The sequence below is a fragment of the Betta splendens genome, chromosome 16 (assembly GCF_900634795.4).
Source record: "Betta splendens chromosome 16, fBetSpl5.4, whole genome shotgun sequence".
Classification (NCBI taxonomy): Eukaryota; Metazoa; Chordata; class Actinopteri; order Anabantiformes; family Osphronemidae; genus Betta; species Betta splendens.
In genome coordinates, this window is record NC_040896.2 from 1,651,558 (window position 1) to 1,670,055 (window position 18,498).

The following is an 18,498-nucleotide window of genomic DNA, read 5'->3' on the forward strand; positions in this document are numbered from 1 at the left end:
TTCATCTGTCCACAGATTTTAGGACACAAGGACCTGGCATCGCCAACACAGCGCTATATTGACAGCAAGGTAGTGCGCACACAGACAGAGGGAGAGTGGCTATCCTTCGATGTGACGGAGGCAGTGAGCGAATGGCTGAACCACAGAGGTGAGTTTGCGCTCCTCTGAACATCTGGACACAAACGGCATAATTTACTGTGCGGTTTGACCTTTCTCCGCAGACAGAAACAGTGGATTCAAGATCAGCCTGCACTGCCCTTGCTGCACATTTGTACCATCAAATAACTTCATTATTCCCAACAAGAGTGAGGAGCTGGAGGCAAGGTTTGCAGGTGTGTGTATATATCCAACCAACAACCAGACTCACAGATTATTATACTTGGAAAAACTTAGATTGCTGATGTGCTAACATTCACCAAAATAAATCTTAATGACAGAGCTTTTGTCATTTTCAGGTATCGATGATAGCTTCATCCATGGTGGTGACTTGAAACTGTTTAAGAAGAGAAAGCACAACAGTCGAGCTCCACATCTTCTCCTCATGTTACTGCCTTCCTACCGACTAGAGTCTGAGTCTCAATCGCAGCACATCAGATCTAAGAGGGCCCTGGGGGCTGCCTACTGCTCCAAGTACTTTATCAGACACACATACATGAGTGTTTAACGTAAGCTCATTGCTGTCGGGAGTCAGGATTGATTTTTTTTTTGCTTTATTTAGTAAGAAAAAATCTCTGTGTTTTACCAGCTTATTTGAAGCTCAGTTCTAATCCTTACAGAGCTTTAAACTCAGCCATGTAATGACATCAGGGCAGGAGTAATAGCATTTATCATTAGCTCTATTGTGCTAGCCCAGACTAAGAGATACCAGAATAAAAAAAGTAGTCCAACAGCTGCCACTTGCTGTTGTACCACCTAGTCTGAATGTGAGTGATCCCTATAAAGCATTAGGTTCCAGTCTTGGCTGAGCGACTTGCAGGCAGTGTCATGTAGAAGAAACAACATGAGTCTGACCTTTAATATCCACTTCCTCATAGAAATGTTCAGGACAACTGCTGCTTACGTTCACTCTACATCGACTTTAAGAAAGACCTAGGCTGGAGATGGATCCATGAGCCAAGAGGCTACGAGGCTAACTTCTGTGCTGGGGCGTGTCCCTACCTGTGGAGCGCTGACACACAGCATTCTAAGGTGGTGCATTATGAACAGCGTGTATGAAAGCTAGCTTTCACCTTGATGATGCTGACTGACTAAGGTCTTAAATCTTTCAGGTGTTAGGCTTGTATAACACCATCAACCCTGAAGCATCAGCATCACCCTGCTGTGTCTCCCAGGACCTTGAGCCTCTCACCATCCTGTACTACGTGGACAGGACCCCAAAAATAGAGCAGCTCTCCAATATGAAGGTCAAGTCCTGCAAGTGCAGCTAAAAGGACAAAGTGATTGTACTACAAGTCCAAATATTTTCTGTGACCTTCCTTCATGTAAACAGATACATACAGTGGAGATAAACCATAAGTTTACTCTACCATTCAAACACAACCACAATCAGGACTGGTGTGTTGGAGAACAGTGCAGCCTAAAAGCAGTCAGACCAAAGAACTACTGGCTTTTAACGCACACTGAAGATAAAATATGCAAGTCAGAAAATGTTCACGTATTGTCCGGCACAGATGAACTAAGAGTACTTATGTAGCATAGGATTAAGGATGTTAATCGTTGGTGTTTTTGACAACACAACTAGACTGAAAAGAGTCAGATCAAATCAAGCAGCAAGTAAGGGACAAAATCAATGAATCAAAATCAAAAATTCTAAACATTTGAATTCAAAGTCGAAATCAAAACCTAGGATTGTGTCAATATGTGGTGACATGAATGAGGCTAACACTGGAAGCATACATGAGAACTGTCTTACCCACTGTCTGTCTCCCCTCCTTACCCTGTGTCTTTTTTTGTATCCTTTCTTTTTCTAAATTTAAATGTGGATTTTATGTAAATGCACATTTACATCCAGGTAAAGGAGTGGATAGCATCAACCACATGCTAATAACATTTATGCTTCTCTATTCTGTGATGTTTATAGATGTTGCATTTATAAAAATATTAATTGTCAAATACATGTAAAGACACCATTAAAAATAACATGAGCATCATCGCTCATTAAAAGAACATTTTTATTTTAACTATTAACTTGTGCCATGTGCCGAGACGTGTGTGTATTTTTACAAAGTAGTTACAACTCTGGGTTAAATGTTAATTAACCATCTGTCTCTAGTAGCCCATCACTTAAATGAAACCACATTCTGAATTCAAGGTAGAATTTGGAAAAAGTTCGGTTTCACCTAGAGATTTTTTTCCTACACCAGGGATGTTCGACCCTGGTCCTTGAGAGCCACTATCCTGCTGGTTTTCCAACTCTTCCTGCCCCAGCTAATATTGATCACCTTGACCAGGTGTGTTCAGTCATTCAGCATCAAACTGATACACCTGAATAAGGTAATCAACAGGGAAAGTTGGAAAACCAGCCGGACAGTGGCTCCTAACCTAATACACCCAAGCTAGAGGACCACTGTGATACCTTACGATTACTGCTGTGTATTTGCAGACATATGTCACTTGACTGGCTTCTTAAAAAGAAAGTGCCTGTAAATGGACCATGATAGGTGTTGTCTGATAAATTCCGACACAGTCATTGTTTCATGTCTGTCAGTCTGTTGTTACAAACCCCACCTCAGGCTCTCTTCAATGCACCACCCTAAACTGGAATTCTACCGTTACCTCTCACCCGCCTACAACAGAATTGACATGACATGGCTGATAAATCTGAATTGGGATCAGAAAGATGTCATTGCTCTGTGAGACAGAGTTTGCAGTTAGAAGACAAAGACACTCTGACATGACTTCACTGAGCTACACACTGAAACTTGTGGTTCTCTTAGAGGTCTTGGTCATTTTCAGGTGTCCATTCCAATATTCTTTAGCCTGAAAAAGAATAATAGAGATAATAGGGAATATTTGAACCAATATTCAAAGTTACTCACTCTGTTGAATCACTCACAGTTCTCTCCTCAGTGTATATGATCATAAATAGCAACAGTCTTGTAGCCAAAGACAAACCAAAGATTAGACTCAGTTCACTAATTTACTAATTTACCCTTCATGCTTGCTTTATTTTGCTTTATGCTTTATTTTCATGTAGGACGCTGTAGCCTGCATTTATTTAATGAATATGTGTACTATAGCCTCCAGTTAAAGCAGCAGACATGTTGATGATGCAGAAAAGGAAGCAGTTTCTCGTCTATAGAGACCAGTCTCTGTAGCATCATTATTGTCATTACTACCAACCTGAAAGCTGCAGGAGACTTTATTCTACCTTCATCAGTCCATCATTGTCATTGTTTTTCTGGGCTACAAAACAACAGCACTGATGCTGTTTTCACTCCCTGTAGTCCCAAACACTACAGGCACCGGTTCTGTCAGGATAGAGATGCTTTTGTTGTGATGGTTTGACAATATCACTGATGATGACACATATTGTAACACATTGTTGCTTTAGTGGTTAATAAATTATTTAAGCTTCTGACCTCTGTGGTTAGTTTGTCATTTAGTACACACATCCTTTCTGAATATTCCCAGTCCCATCACTGTCTTAAAGATAGATTTGTGCAGTTTATCTCATACCTTCAGAAAGATTAGATGGGAAGCATCTGTCGCCATCAGGACTTTTAACATGTTTATAGGATTGGAGATCAATTAGTTCCTATTACAGTTCTTCTGGTGCTTATTTCTCTGTGCTTCTCTTTCTTTAGCTGGGTGCAGACAGCTGCTGTAAAGACGGTTCCATCTGGGGATCATTTGTGCGTCCAATTACAGACGCACAGTCTGACCGCAGTCTACTGACAACCTCATTGCACTTGAAGGAACTGCGGAACCAGAGTGGTTTAAATCTGGGGTCTAGAAGTGTTGCTGGTGTCAACACATTGTGAAATCCTCCCATTCACTCCAATGGAAAATACTCTCTGACTGCTGGGTAAAATCACAGAGGGACAGGCATTTTTAGATCGCGACTGTGGCCACAATTTTCAATCCTCAAGCATAAAACGCACACCAGTTGCTTATTGAAGCCCTTGGGATTCATAAAGTGAAGTTATTTTTGTGATAATCTTTATGGTTTTGGTGTAACAAGCCTGTTAAGCTGGGGTGGAAATCAGCCTCACTCCAGCTCTTTGTGCTGATCAGTGGAGGTTCCTGCCTGTTCTACGACAACGGCGCAGCTGCAGCAGATAAGGCATTGAGCTCAGTAGCACTTTGACTTACAAGTGAAACTCCTAATGCTCACAACAGCTCTAGGAATATTATTGATAAGTTCATTGCATTGTTGATTCCCCATAAGAGCAGGTGTACCCATTAAGCTTTTTTAAACTACCTGGTCTGTCTAATAGTTGAGGGGGTGTTTTTAAGGAATTAAGTCAACATTACACCGTTCAAAAATATATGCAAATTTATAGCACAATGCATTGTGGGTAATGCACCATAACAAAACGTGGTGTTAATAGGAGTGACCTTTAATGATGAACATTTGTTTGATGAGGCTCTTCTTGTTGACATAAGAGACTAATCTTTGTGTTTAATTACAAAATTCTTATATTTTAATGTTTTTCTTAATTGCAGAATGCTCTTAAGCTTGTCATTTTGCTAAAATGATAAAATAAACACTCATTGATTTTCATTCTTTAATGAACAATGCACATTTGGCCTAGATGAAGACTTTATATTTTAAGAGCACTTCTTACAAGCAACTCAAATTGACTGAATATTCAATTAAATCCCGTACTTAACAGCAATATCATTCATGTCTCAGTTGCTCAGATTAGTCTGTGCAGGTTATGACACTCAAAATAACCACACTTCTTGGTGCACTTCCTTTGTAGAAAGCAAGCACCATTTACTTTGCACACACCAAACAAAGCACTGCTCACTCCCACACACAATCGCCTGACTCGCGGTGTACCACATAAAAAAGAAGAAAAACAAAAGGAACACATTACAACCATAAATGAACAAGATGCTATATTAATTTCATCAAAGTTATAACATTTTTTTAATCCTAACTTTAACAATAAGACTTTAAACACAAAAACGGTTGTTTTACCCATAAGCCTTAGCGACTCAGGGCGGGACTAACTGCTGCCACTACAATATGTTAAAATTGAAACTGCAATGATTGATGCATGATTTTGTAATAAAATATTCTCATTTGCTTTACGGTCCACCGTCCAAAAACGGTGGACCGTTTTTGGACTGTTGCAACTCTCAAGTCGTTTATTGAACCAATAAATATGTTATATTCACACACATCTCTCTCCATGTGGAGACAGCTCTTCAGCTACAGTGAGTCCTCTTTCCATCCATCCATTTTCTTAACTGCTTACTCCCTAGTGCGGGGTCACGCATCCATCCATTTTCCATGGTGTGGGAGCGACCATCAATTCCATTTTCTTAACTGCTTACTCCCTAGTGCGGGGTCACGGGGGTGCTGGAGCCTATCCCAGCTGGCTACGGGCGAGAGGCAGGGTACACCCTGGACAGGTCGCCAGTCCATCGACAACAACACATAAACAACACATAAACAACACATAAACAACACATAAACAGACAACCATTCACTCACACCTACGGGCAATGGAGAGAAGCCAATCTCTGCACGTCTTTGGACTGTGTGAGGAAGCCGGAGAATCTGGAGAGAACCCACGCAAACACGTGCAAACTCCACACAGAAAGGCACCAGGGCCGCCTCCGGGAATCGAACCCAGAACCTTCTTGCTGTGAGGCGACAGTGCTACCCAGCGCACCACCGTGCCGCCCAAGTCCTCTTTCAACTACAGTATATACTGTGGTTCAATGGCTTCAGTCCTTGGCTTGCATCTTTTGTTTTGCAGATCCAATCAGCTATACATTCAACTCATTAGCTCGTTTAAGTAATGTTTCAACTGATTTATTACAAATATTTAATTAGATATAGGCGGCACGGTGGTGCGGTGGGTAGCGCTGTCGCCTCACAGCAAGAAGGTTCTGGGTTCGATTCTGTGTGGAGTTTGCACGTTCTCTCCGGGTTCTCCGGCTTCCTCCCACAGTCCAAAGACATGCATTAGGTTGATTGGACTCTCTCCATTGCCCGAGTGTGTGAGTGTATGGTTGTCTGTCTATGTGTTGCCCTGTGATGGACTGGCGACCTGTCCAGGGTGTACCCTGCCTCTCGCCCGTAGCCAGCGGGGATAGGCTCCAGCACCCCCGTGACCCCGCACTAGGGAGTAAGCGGTTAAGAAAATGGATGGATGGATAATTAGATATAATATAGCAATATTTCTGCTTTCAACTGTTTTGTTTCTCAGCTTTTCCATTAGTGTGTATTACATGAGCTAGAGTGCGTGGGCGCGCTTTTTAAAGATAGAACTTCTGTCTTTAACTCGTCACTACAGACACAGTTTTTACTCAGCTCTATGCATATTATTGATTACTTTATTACACTGTTTGATTTTTTAGTATTTAATCAGACACTTCCTCTGAATCTTTCAAAATAAAAGCACCAACCCAACTTTTAGCTGTATTAGGACTATTTACGCTTTTGAATGGACAATTGTGACTAGTTAATGACAGTATTTTATATTTTAGCTATTAAGCACACACAGCTTCTCCACATCCTTTCAAAATAAAAGGAAAGGAATATTTTCAGCTTGGAAGCATTCACTGTGCATTTTCTTATGGAAATGCTTTATCTAGTGTTAGCATTGATGTTCCTTTTTTACGTCTTTTCTACAATCGTCGGCACCCAACTCCTCCTACACGCTTTGAGCTACAGAAACCGTTCAAATATCAAAAGGTCCAGTTTTTTGAGGAGAAGTGTGCTATTAGTTTTCTTAGTCATATCTTTTATACTTTTGGAAATATGAAGCTTTTTCTTTTCCCTATTAAAATCAACAGGATTTTACCATTGACACTAGCATGTGTAATGCCGCCATGTGAATCAATGGTAGTAGCTGCTTTGGCTCAGTGGATAAGGTCCCTGACTCTGACTCTGGCAGTCTCAGGTTCAAATCCCAATTGGGGCAACTGCAAGATGTGAACTGCTTGTTCACAGCTTCATTAAACTCAAATGAAAAGGTTGAGTAGTAATAAATAGTTCTTTACCTTTAGTTCAACCTTTTTTGTTTCTTTTGTGCACATACAGCTCTTCTTCAAAAACTAATCGTTAGAGATATTTATCTATGCATTCACCTTTTCAGCTATTTCAAACTATGTTTTCAATGGTTCAGCTAATTTCAGCAATCTTTTTCAAATAGTATGTATAGTGCTGCTTAGACCTGCATTGTCAGCAGTTACTGTGGCTCAGTGGTTAAGTGTTTGACTCTGATGTTGTAGACACTGGTTCAAGTCCTGACTAAGGCAGCCATGAAATCATATGTGTAGAAGTAAATAGTAATTGCTTAAATTAAATTTAGTTTTCTTTGTACACAAACACCTCTTTTCAAAAAACTAATCATTAGATATGTTTATCTATTCATTCAACTTGTCTGCTATTTCAAACTATGTTTTTAATGTTTCAGCTACTTTCAGCAATTCTTCAGCAAAATTTCCTTTAATAGGGTAATTCTTGCTATTGAATGACATATTATGACTATCTAATGACTATTGATAGTTTAGTAATTACTTACACACAACCTCTAAATCCTTTTAAAATAAAAGCACCAATCCAACTTTTAACTTTAATAGGACTATTTATGCTTTTGAATGGACAATTGTGACTAGTTAATGAGAGTATTTTATATTTTAGCTATTAAGCACATACAGCTTTTCCACATCCTTTCAAAATAAAAGCCCAAATCCTGATCTTTCTCTAAAGATAGCAATAATTCTGCTTTGAATAGGTTTATTATCACTAGTTAATTAGACTAATATACTGTTTAGCAAATACCTGCACAGGCCTTTTCCATATCCTTTCAAAATAAAAGCACCAATCCAGATTTCTAGCTTTAATAGCACTATTTGTGCTTTTGAATGGGTAATCATGACTGGTTAGTGTGACTGTTTTACAGTTTAGCTATTAAGGACACACAGCCCCTCTACATCATTTCAAAATAAAAGCCCCAATCCTGATCTTTCACTAAAGATAACAATAGTTCTGCTTTCAACAGGTTTATTATGACTAGTTATTTAGACTAATATAATGTTTAGCAAATACCTGCACTGGCCTTTTCCATATTCTTTCAAAATAAAAGCACCAATCCAAATTTGTAGCTTTAACAGGACTATTTATGCTTTTGAATGGGTAATCGTGACTGGTTAAGGTGACTGTTTTACAGTTTAGCTATTAAGCACACACAGCTTCTCCACATCCTTTCAAAATAAAAGCCCAAATCCTGATTTTTACCTAAAGATAGCAATATTTCTGCTTTCAACAGGTTTATTATGACTATTTATTTAGACTAAAATACTGCACACACAGTTTCTCCAAATCCTTTCAAAATAAAAGCCCCATTCCAGATCTTTAGCTAAAAAGGGCAATATTTCTGCATTCAGCTAGTGTATTGTTACTAGATGATAAGACAATCTTAATGTTTAGAAATTGCCTGCACAGGTGTCCTCAATATCCTTTCAAAATAAAAGTACCAATCCAAATTTTTAGCTTTAATAGCATAAACTCTATTTTTGAATGGTTAATTGTGACAAGTAATGAGACGATTTTAAAGTTTAGCTATAAACACACACATCTCTAAATCATTTTGAAATAAAAGCATTAAACCAATTTTTTAGCTTTAATAGAATAAATTCTGCTTTTGAATGGTCAATTGTAAATCAGCAATAAGTTTAAAAGTAATTACTGGTTTATTATTACTAGTTAATGAAACAATTTCACAATTACTCACACAAGCTTCCTGTAAGTCATTTCAAAATAAGAGTACTAAACTTTTAGTTTAACTAACTAAGCTCTAAACCTTTTTAATTTCTGCTTTTGACTGCTTTTTTGTTATTTAGGACAACTTAATGAGCGCTTTTTCCAGTTTACCAATTTAGGACACACACTTCCTCAAATTACTTTCAAAATAAAAGCACCAATCTAATTATTTAGCCTAAATATCGCTTTTGTGAATTTGACTAGTTAATTATAACCAGTTAATGAAACTATTTTACTGTTCAGCAATTATCTGCACACACTTCCTTCTGAAGCAAATTTAAGCCGTATTAAATATTTCCAAAACGTTTAGCTACTCAATTAGCTCTTGAAGTCAAAACTATTTAATTACAATATTTAGCCATTTTGATACATTTGGCAATATTTCAACAAATTAATTGATTGATTTTCAGCAGTTTGTTAATTTCAGCAAATCTTTTTCGTGTTTCCTCCATATGAAATTCAACTACTTCAGCTTCTTCTGCAAATATTCAGCACTGTTTAATTAATTCCTATTTCTCCTTAGATACATTCAACTATGCTTTACATGATTGAGCTAATTAATCTGTTTTAAATGTTTCAGTTACTTTCAGCAACTCTATTGCTATATTTTCACCTTGGAAGCATTTCTTATGGAAATGCTTTATCTAGTTATTATTATTTTTAGTTCTTCCGTACGTTTTTCGGCACCTAACTACTCCCGCATCCTTTGAGCTACAAAAACCATTCCAATATCAAAATGTTCAGCTTTTTAAGGAGAAGTGTGTTATTATTTTTCTCATTCATAAGTTTCATATTTTTCAAGTTATTAAGCTTTTTTCAACTTTTTTCCCCATTGAAATGAATGGAAGAGGGATTTCAAAACCTCTTCAACTGTGTCTACTTTCAGCTTTAACTACTTCAACACACTTTAAGCTACAGACACCATTTAAACTACAAAACAATCTTCAACTATTCAACTATTAATGTCTTGTTTAGCTTCTTGATATCTTTAACACATTTTGAGTTATAGCAGTTTAAGCATAGGGTGTTTTTTTAGGAATTCTCGGCTTTTCCATTAGTGTGTATTGCGTCTAATTGAGTGGGAGATTTCACAGCTAGAGTGTAGAGAGACACTTTCTTACGCCAGAACTTTTCTCTTTAACTCGTCACTACAGCCAGTTTTCACTCTATCAACGTATTTTCTTCACTCGTTTGTAGTCATACTTGTCTTCTTACCAACGATGTGCCTGGCTAAGCCATTAAAACTATACTTTAGTCTGTATCTGCCTCAAAGCACAGAGAGTTCTAGAAATCCTCCCATTCACTGCAATGGAAAAAACTCTCTGACATCTGGGTAAAATCACAGAGGGACAGGCATTTTTAAATCGCGACTGTGGCCACAATTTTCATTCCTCAAGCATAAAACACACAGCAGGTGCTCATTGAAGCCTTGGGATTCATAAAGTGAACTGATTTTTGTGATAATCTTTATGGTTTGGGGTGTAACAAGCCTGTTAACCTGGGGTGGAAATCAGCCTCACTCCAGCTCTTTGTGCTAAGCAGTGGACGTTCCTGCCTGTGGAGCCCTGTCCCCATAACAATGGCGCAGCTGCAGCAGATAAGGGATTGAGCTCATTAGCACCTTGACTTACAAGTCACAGTCTCTATGCTCAGTGAACTGATGAGTTCATTGCACTGTTGATTCCCCATAAGAGCAGTTGTAGACATTAAGCTTTTTTAAACTACCTGGTTTTTTATATAGTTATGGGGCAGCATTTAACAAACATTCAACAATATATGCAAATTTATAGCTGTGGTGGAAATTTTCCATAAAGAAGTAGATGAGAGAGAGAGTTGTCCTTTTGTGTGATTTATTGAAATAATAAAGAAAATAAAAATAATGGGGAAAGCAAATAAAAAGCATGGATGTTGATCGTGCACATCAACAAACCAAAAACCAGCTGGGGTGATCAGTGCACACACCTAGAGATGTCCAACTCGAGACCTCCCACTCGACTCAGCGTCGATCTTTTGAAGCGGAAGTGTCGTCAAGCAAAATCTCGATCGCGTTCCGAATCACGTGACCAAGGAGAGCGAGAGGTGTCGATACGTCACGTGACTGCCGAGCGGCTTATGTGCGGTTTGAACTGTTGTTTTAATATGTCAGAGCTTCATAGTGGCAAGCGGTCCGCAGATGATCTATAAGATGATAGATGATCTAGATAGACAAGTTTCACATTACAGACATCTGTAATGTATTTATGACAAATTCAAAATGTAATTAAAGACTAAAACTACATTTTGACAAGTCGCAATTCCAATATGATATCTTTATTAGTCAGACATCAGTGCCGTGCAAACGGCTCCTCTCTAAAGCTGGAGAGGTGGTGAGAATGTGATTAAAGTCATGTTCTGTGGAAAAATAAAATGAAATAAAGGTTTTTGATTAAACTAACGGACAAACATGTCTCCTCAATGTATTAATAAAGCAAAGTTGCAGAAGAACAAATACAGCTCTAATAACATCGGACATCAAACAGATTTGCCACATCAAGGCTACTTATACATTATTATCCAGAGAGAAACACAATTACACACCTTTGATTAATTAAGTTTTATTTGACAATAAAACATAGACTGTGGTCCTGAACAACCACGTATCAGAGAGGGTTTGATGGTCAGTCTGCTCAAGCAGTTCTCACGCACAACCAGCAGATGTCGCTGTTCTGACTGTGTCGTGATGGTGTCGAGCAATGTGTCGATTTCAGCCCAACTGTGTCATAGTTGCTCAGTGATTCATGAGGCTTCGATTTCGCCATCTCTACACACACCACGAAGGTGTGATGCAAAGAGCCCACGATCCTCAAGTTGTTTCTGCCTTTTAGCTTCTCTGTCCGACTAGGGTGGACTGTCTTTCTAACCCAATTAAAATTACATGCACCATCTCCTCCCTGTCGCAGTGTGTGTGAAGATTTTTACTTTCTCACACCTGCATTGCTGACGTCCAACTATCTGTGAGAAAGGAGCACCAAGTCTCAACAGACAGAGACACAACTCCCTGACCTTGGGTTTGGGAGCTAGAGTTGAGAGTCTATCAGACAGAGACAACCATTGAACAATGTAGGTCAAATGTCAAATGCATACAGTAAGACAAAACATAAGATATTAATTGCTGAACATAAGTCATAAATCGTATAAACTGCATAGAAGTAAGGAAGACACAATTTTTCCCATAACAATAGCACAATGCATTGTGGGTGATGCACCATGACAGAACGTGATGTTAATAGGAGTGACCGTTGCAATAAATAATGGACAATCTTTGGATTAGGCTCTACATGTTGACATAAGAGACAAATCTTTATGTTAAATTACAACATTTACTTATTCAATTTAAATTGTTTTTTTATTTTTTAGGCCCAACAATAAGAATCTCGGTTTTATCTGAGTTTAGTTGAAGGAAGTTTTGGGACATCCAGGATTTGATGTCTTTTAAACAACCCTGAATTTTGACTAGTTGATCTGTTTCATTTGGTTCCAAGGACATGTATAGCTGAGTATCATCTGCGTAAAAATGAAAATTAATAGAATGCTTTCTAATAATCTCACCTAGAGGAGACATGTATAAGCTAAACAGAATTGGACCCAGCACAGAACCCTGTGGAACTCCATAGCTAATCCTTGTGCGTGTGGAGAATTTATCATTAACATGAACAAACTGGAATCTGTTCAACAAATAGGATTTAAACCATCCCAATGCTGTTCCATTAATCCCGATTCTATGTTCTAGTGTCTGTAATAGAATGTGATGATCAATTGTATCAAATGCAGCACTAAGATCTAACAGGACAAGGACAGAAACTAGACCATTATCCGAAGCTAATAGAAGATCATTAGTGACTCTAACCAGAGCTGTTTCTGTGCTATGATGTTTTCTAAATCCTGACTGAAAATCTTCATACAGGTTATTCCCACTAAGGTGGTCAGATAATTGTTTAGCCACGATTTTTTCCAGAATCTTGGAAATAAAGGGTAAATTTGAAATGGGCCTATAGTTGGCTAGTTGTCCAGGGTCAAGGGTTGGACAACATTACAACCATAAATGAACAAGATATGAAATTAATTTTACCAAACTCATTACATTTTTTGAATCCAAACTTTAACTATAACACTCCAAAGACAAGAACGGTTGTTTACCCATAAGCCTTAGCGGCTCAGGGCGGGACTAACTGCTGCGAGCCACTACAATGTTAAAATTGAAATTGCATTGATTGATGCATGATTTTGTAATAAAATATTCTTATTTGCTGTAGGTTTAGAAGTGTGATATTGCTTTTCTCATTCATATGTTTCATATTTTTCAAGTTATTAAGCTTTTTTCAACTTTTTTTCCCCATTGAAATGAATGGAAGAAGGATTTCAAATCCTCTTTAGCTTTGTCTGCTTTCAGCTTTAACTACTTCAACACACTTTAAGCTACAGACACCGTTTGAACTACAAAACAATCTTCAACTATTCAACTATTAATGTATTGTTCAACTTGTTAATATCTTTAACAGATTCTGATTTATAGCAGTTTAAGCATAGGGTGGTTTTTTAGGAATTCTCAGCTTTTCCATTAGTGTGTATTGCGTCTAATTGAGTGGGAGATTTCACAGCTAGAGTGTAGAAAGATGCTTTTATACGCCAGAACTTTTCTCTTTAACTCGTCACTACAGCAACAGTTTTCACTCTATCAACACATTTTCTTCACTCGTTTGTAGTCATACTTGTCTTCTTTCCAATGATGTGCCTGGCTAAGCCATCAAAACTACACTTCAATCTGTTCCAGAGAGAGAGTTCCAGAAATCCTCCCATTCACTCCAATGGAAAAAACTCTCTGACTTCTGGGTAAAATCACAGAGGGACAGGCATTTTTAAATTGCGACTGTGGCCACAATTTTCATTCCTCAAGCATAAAACGCACACCAGGTGCTTATTGAAGCCTTGTGATTCATAAAGTGAAGTTATTTTTGTGATAATCTTTATGGTTTTGGTATAACAAGCCTGTTAACCTGGGGTGGAAATCAGCCTCACTCCAGCTCTTTGTGCTGAGCAGTGGAGGTTCCTGCCTGTGGAGCCCTGTCCCCATGACAACGGCGCAGCTGCAGCAGATATGGGATTGAGCTCATTAGCACTTTGACTTACAAGTCACACTCTCTATGCTCAGTGAACTGATGAGTTCATTGCACTGTTGATTCCCCATAAGAGTAGGTGTAGACATTAAGCTTTTTTAAACTACCTGGTCTTTCATATAGTTGAGGAGGTGTTTTTAAGGAATTATTTCAACATTACAGGATTTAACAATATATGCAAATTTATACCACAATGCATGGTGGGTAGTGCACCATGACAGGAACTGATGGTACTAGGAGTGGCCATTGCAATGATTAATAAACAATTGTTGCCTTAGACTCTTCATATTGACGCAAAAGACCAATTTTTATGTTTAATTACAATATTTTAGGCATTTCAATATTATGAATAAATTGTTTATTAGTCACAGAATGCTTTTCAGCTTTGACCTTTTTCTTATACAGCAGAAAAATCACTGATGCGTCATTTTGTATTAAACTATGCACAATAGACTTAGCTTACACTTTCTCGACTACAGCAATACTTAACAAATTAATGTATGAGTCCTTCTTTTCATACAAGACGCATGACCAATTAATTGGCTGTCCAGTTAATTCCTATACTTATTCTACAGGGGGAAATGTTCATGTCTCAGGTGCTCAGATAAGACTGTGCAGACAAAGAGACTTGAAACAATACCACCTCTTGATGTGCTTCCTTAGCAGAGAGTCAGCACCATTTTTTTTTTTCATACACCCAACAAGGCACTGCTCATTGATCGTCACTCCCACACAGAATCCCCTCACTCACAGTGTACCAGACAAAAACAAACAAAAACAAAAAGAACACATTACAAGCATAAATTAACAAAATACTAAATTAATTTCACCAAAGTCATAACATTTTTTGAATACTAACTTTAACTATAAAACTACAAACACAAGAGCGGTTGTTTTACCCATAAGCCTTAGCGGCTCAGGGCGGGACTTACAGCTGTGAGCCACTACAATATATTAAACTTGAAATTGCAATGATTGATGCATGAGTTTGTAATAAAATATTCTCATTTGCTTTAGGTCCACCATGTTGGGACTGTTGCAACTCTCAAGTCGTTTATTGAACCAATAAATATGTTATATTCACACACACACACACACACACACACACACACACACACACACACACACACACACACACACACACACACACACACACACATCTCTCTCTATGTGGAGACAGATCTTCAGCTACAGTGAGTCCTCTTTGAACTACAGTAAATACTGTGGTTCAATGGCTTCACTCCTTGGCTTGCACCTTTTGTTTTGCACACACAGCTTCTCCACATCCTTTCAAAATAAAAATCCCAATCCTGCTCTTTTGGTAAAGATAGCAATAATTCTGCTTTGAACAGGTTTATTATGACTAGTTAATTAGACTAATATACTGTTTAACAAATAACTGCACAGGCCATTTCCATATCCTTTCAAAATAAAAGCACCAATCCAGATTTCTAGCTTTAATAGCACTATTTGTGCTTTTGAATGGGTAATCATGACTGGTTAGTGTGACTGTTTTACAGTTAGCTTATTAAGGACACACAGCCCCTCTACATCATTTCAAAATAAAGCCCAATCCTGATCTTTTCACTAAAGGATAACACTAGTTCTGCTTTCAACAGGTTATTATGACTAGTTATTTAGACTAATATAATGTTTAGGCAAATACCTGCACTGGCCTTTTCCATATTCTTTCAAAATAAAAGCACCAAATCCCAAAATTTGTAGCTTTAACAGGACTATTTATGCTTTTGAATGGGTAATCGTGACTGGTTAATGTGACTGTTTTACAGTTTAGCTATTAAGCACACACAGCTTCTCCACATCCTTTCAAAATAAAAGCCCAAATCCTGATTTTTAGCTAAAGATAGCAATATTTCTGCTTTCAACAGGTTTATTATGACTACTTATTTAGACTAATATACTGCACACACAGCTTCTCCAAATCCTTTCAAAATAAAAGCCCCTTTCCAGCTTTTTAGCTAAAAATGGCAATATTTCTGCGTTCAGCTGTGACTAGATGATAAGACAATCTTAATGTTTAGAAATTACCTGCACAGGTGTCCTCAATATCCTTTCAAAACAAAAGTACCAATCCAAAGTTTTAGCTTTAATAGCATAAATTCTGTTTTTGAATAGTTAATTGTGACAAGTAATGAGACTATTTTAAAGTTTAGCTATAAACACACACATCTCTAAATCATTTTAAAATAAAAGCATTAAACCCAATTTTTTAGCTTTAATAGAATAATTTTTGCCTTTGAATGTTTCAAGTATGAATCGGCAATGAGTCTATAAGTAATTACTGTTTTTTTTTTTTGTTGTTTTTTTTTTTTTTTGTTCTGTCCAGCAGTTTAGCAAGCAGCATATATTACGCTGAATGCCACATTGTGATGGACAGCTTTGCTTTAACAAGAAGAGTATATATAGAATATATATACTCTTCCTGATTTATGGTTTATTTAATGGTTTATTTAGCTAATCCAAAATGTGTGTGATGTTGCTGTGTTGGTGGACAGGTTAGGTTTCTGCTTTAGGGTGTGTATGCGGGAGGTGGGGGGGTAAGGGGTGCAACCAGCTGCTGAAACCAAGCAAATCTGTTAAGTAAACAATCGGAGCAAAAAAATAAATAAAAAAAAATAAATAAGAAGCATGGATGTACCTTAGGCTAACACATTCATAACTAAACAATTTTTGTACTGTGGTTTACCTTGGAGATTAATACTAATACCAATAAGGTATGTGCACATACTAATACAAACATATACATACAATATACATACATATGTGCATTATTATACATATCCCATACTACTTAATAAAAGTCATGACATACAACACCACAAATTCCATATTCACACATTATTCATATTGGTAGTGATAAGTATCAGTAATACTTACAGTTGGATTTGGAAAGTGTCCCACTACAAGGTTAGTAAGGCTGTAGCTTAACATTATTCACCCAAAGGGTGAGGCAGACGTTGGTGCATGAACAATGCCACTTGTGGAAGCCAGGGTGATGTGAGGGGCTCCGCCACTACGCCCATCCAGCAAGCAGAGGAAGGAATCCCAGCAGCCAGGGAGCCCACACACCTTCAGTTCCAGGAGGGCAGGTGTTGCCCAAGCTGCCCACACAGAGCCCCCCAGGCAGAGCTGCAGCAGCAACAGAGACAGCACCCGAGGCCAGAGTGGGCCACCGGGGGTCAACGCTGTCCGCCCCATGAGAACCAGGGGCAAACACTCCCCCCGGCGGGAGGGTCGGCCCGAAAGAGTAGAGCCCGAGGACCCACGGTCCGTAGGGAGCCCGCCAGAAGATGCCCCCGCGCCCAGAGTGGGGCCCGCCCCCAGTCCACCACCCCCACATGGGTGGAGCGGGGCCTACCCCATCGGCCCGACCTCATCCCCTGGCGCCACAGCGGCCTGCAGCACAAGGCTAGCAATTGGTGAGGTCAGCAGAAAAGAGACCACCCAGGCAGACGATCATCGTACCCCGGGCGAAAAACCGGACCCCCCACACTTCAACCGCACCACACGCATACCAACTCACACAAACACAGATGCATACACCCACCCACATGTGCAACACACATCATCACATCAACACACACACACACACACACACCATAGACTCTCTCACAACAAACTAGTCAATCATACGTGAACCAATGCACTCTCAGATACATTCTCGCACCCACACCAAACCATTACTGGTTTATTATTACTAGTTAATGAAACAATTTACAGTTACAGTTACTCGCACAAGCTTCCTGTAAATCATTTCAAAATAAGAGTACTAAAGTTTTGGTGTGACTAACTAACCTCTAAACCTTTTTGATTTCTGCTTTTGACTGCTTTTTTTGTTATTTAGGACTACTTAATGGGCGCTTTTTCCAGTTTAGCAATTTAGGACACACACTTCCTCAAATTACTTTCAAAATAAAAGCACCAATCTAATTCTTTAGCCTAAATATCGCTTTTGTGCATTTGACTAGTTAACTATAACTAGTTAATGAAACTATTTTTTTGCAATTATCTGCACACACTTCCTTCAAAGCTTCAGCTTTTATCAATTTAAATTCAAATAATTGTTCTGAAGCAAATTTAAGCCGTATCAAATATTTCCAAAACGTTTAGCTACTCATTCAGCTCTTGAAATCAAAACTATTTAATTACAATACTTAGCCATTTTGATACATTTGGCTATATTTCAACAAATTAAGCAAACCTTTACACACTTTCTTGATTTTCAGAAATTCGGTAATTTCACCAAATCTTTTTCGTGTTTCCTCCATATGAAATTCAACTGAAGACCTTATAGCTCCTTATGCTCCCAGCAGAACACTTCGTTCTCAGAGCGCTAGGCTACTTGTGGTTCCTAGAGTGTTTAAATGTAGAACA

The 18,498-nt window shown here is 38.4% G+C and overlaps 1 protein-coding gene and 1 long non-coding RNA gene across 2 annotated transcripts in view; one reads left to right on the forward strand and one right to left on the reverse strand.

Moving 5' to 3' along the window:
• tgfb2 (transforming growth factor, beta 2) overlaps window positions 1-3,580 on the forward strand; it is a 51,993-nt gene extending 48,413 nt beyond the window's left edge. The window contains exons 3-7 of the mRNA XM_029128701.3: window positions 16-148; window positions 222-332; window positions 456-630; window positions 1,035-1,188; window positions 1,269-3,580. Of these exons, the coding sequence (XP_028984534.1) occupies window positions 16-148; window positions 222-332; window positions 456-630; window positions 1,035-1,188; window positions 1,269-1,427 (732 nt within the window). The 3' untranslated portion in view covers window positions 1,428-3,580. The remainder of the gene's footprint in view (window positions 1-15; window positions 149-221; window positions 333-455; window positions 631-1,034; window positions 1,189-1,268) is intronic.
• Window positions 3,581-10,783: 7,203 nt separating this feature from the next.
• On the reverse strand, window positions 10,784-12,105 carry LOC129603225 (uncharacterized). Its single transcript, XR_008692945.1, has 2 exons — window positions 11,761-12,105; window positions 10,784-10,912 (listed from the first exon to the last, which is right to left on the reverse strand). It is a non-coding gene; the product is annotated as an uncharacterized LOC129603225 (long non-coding RNA).
• Window positions 12,106-18,498: the final 6,393 nt, after the last annotated feature.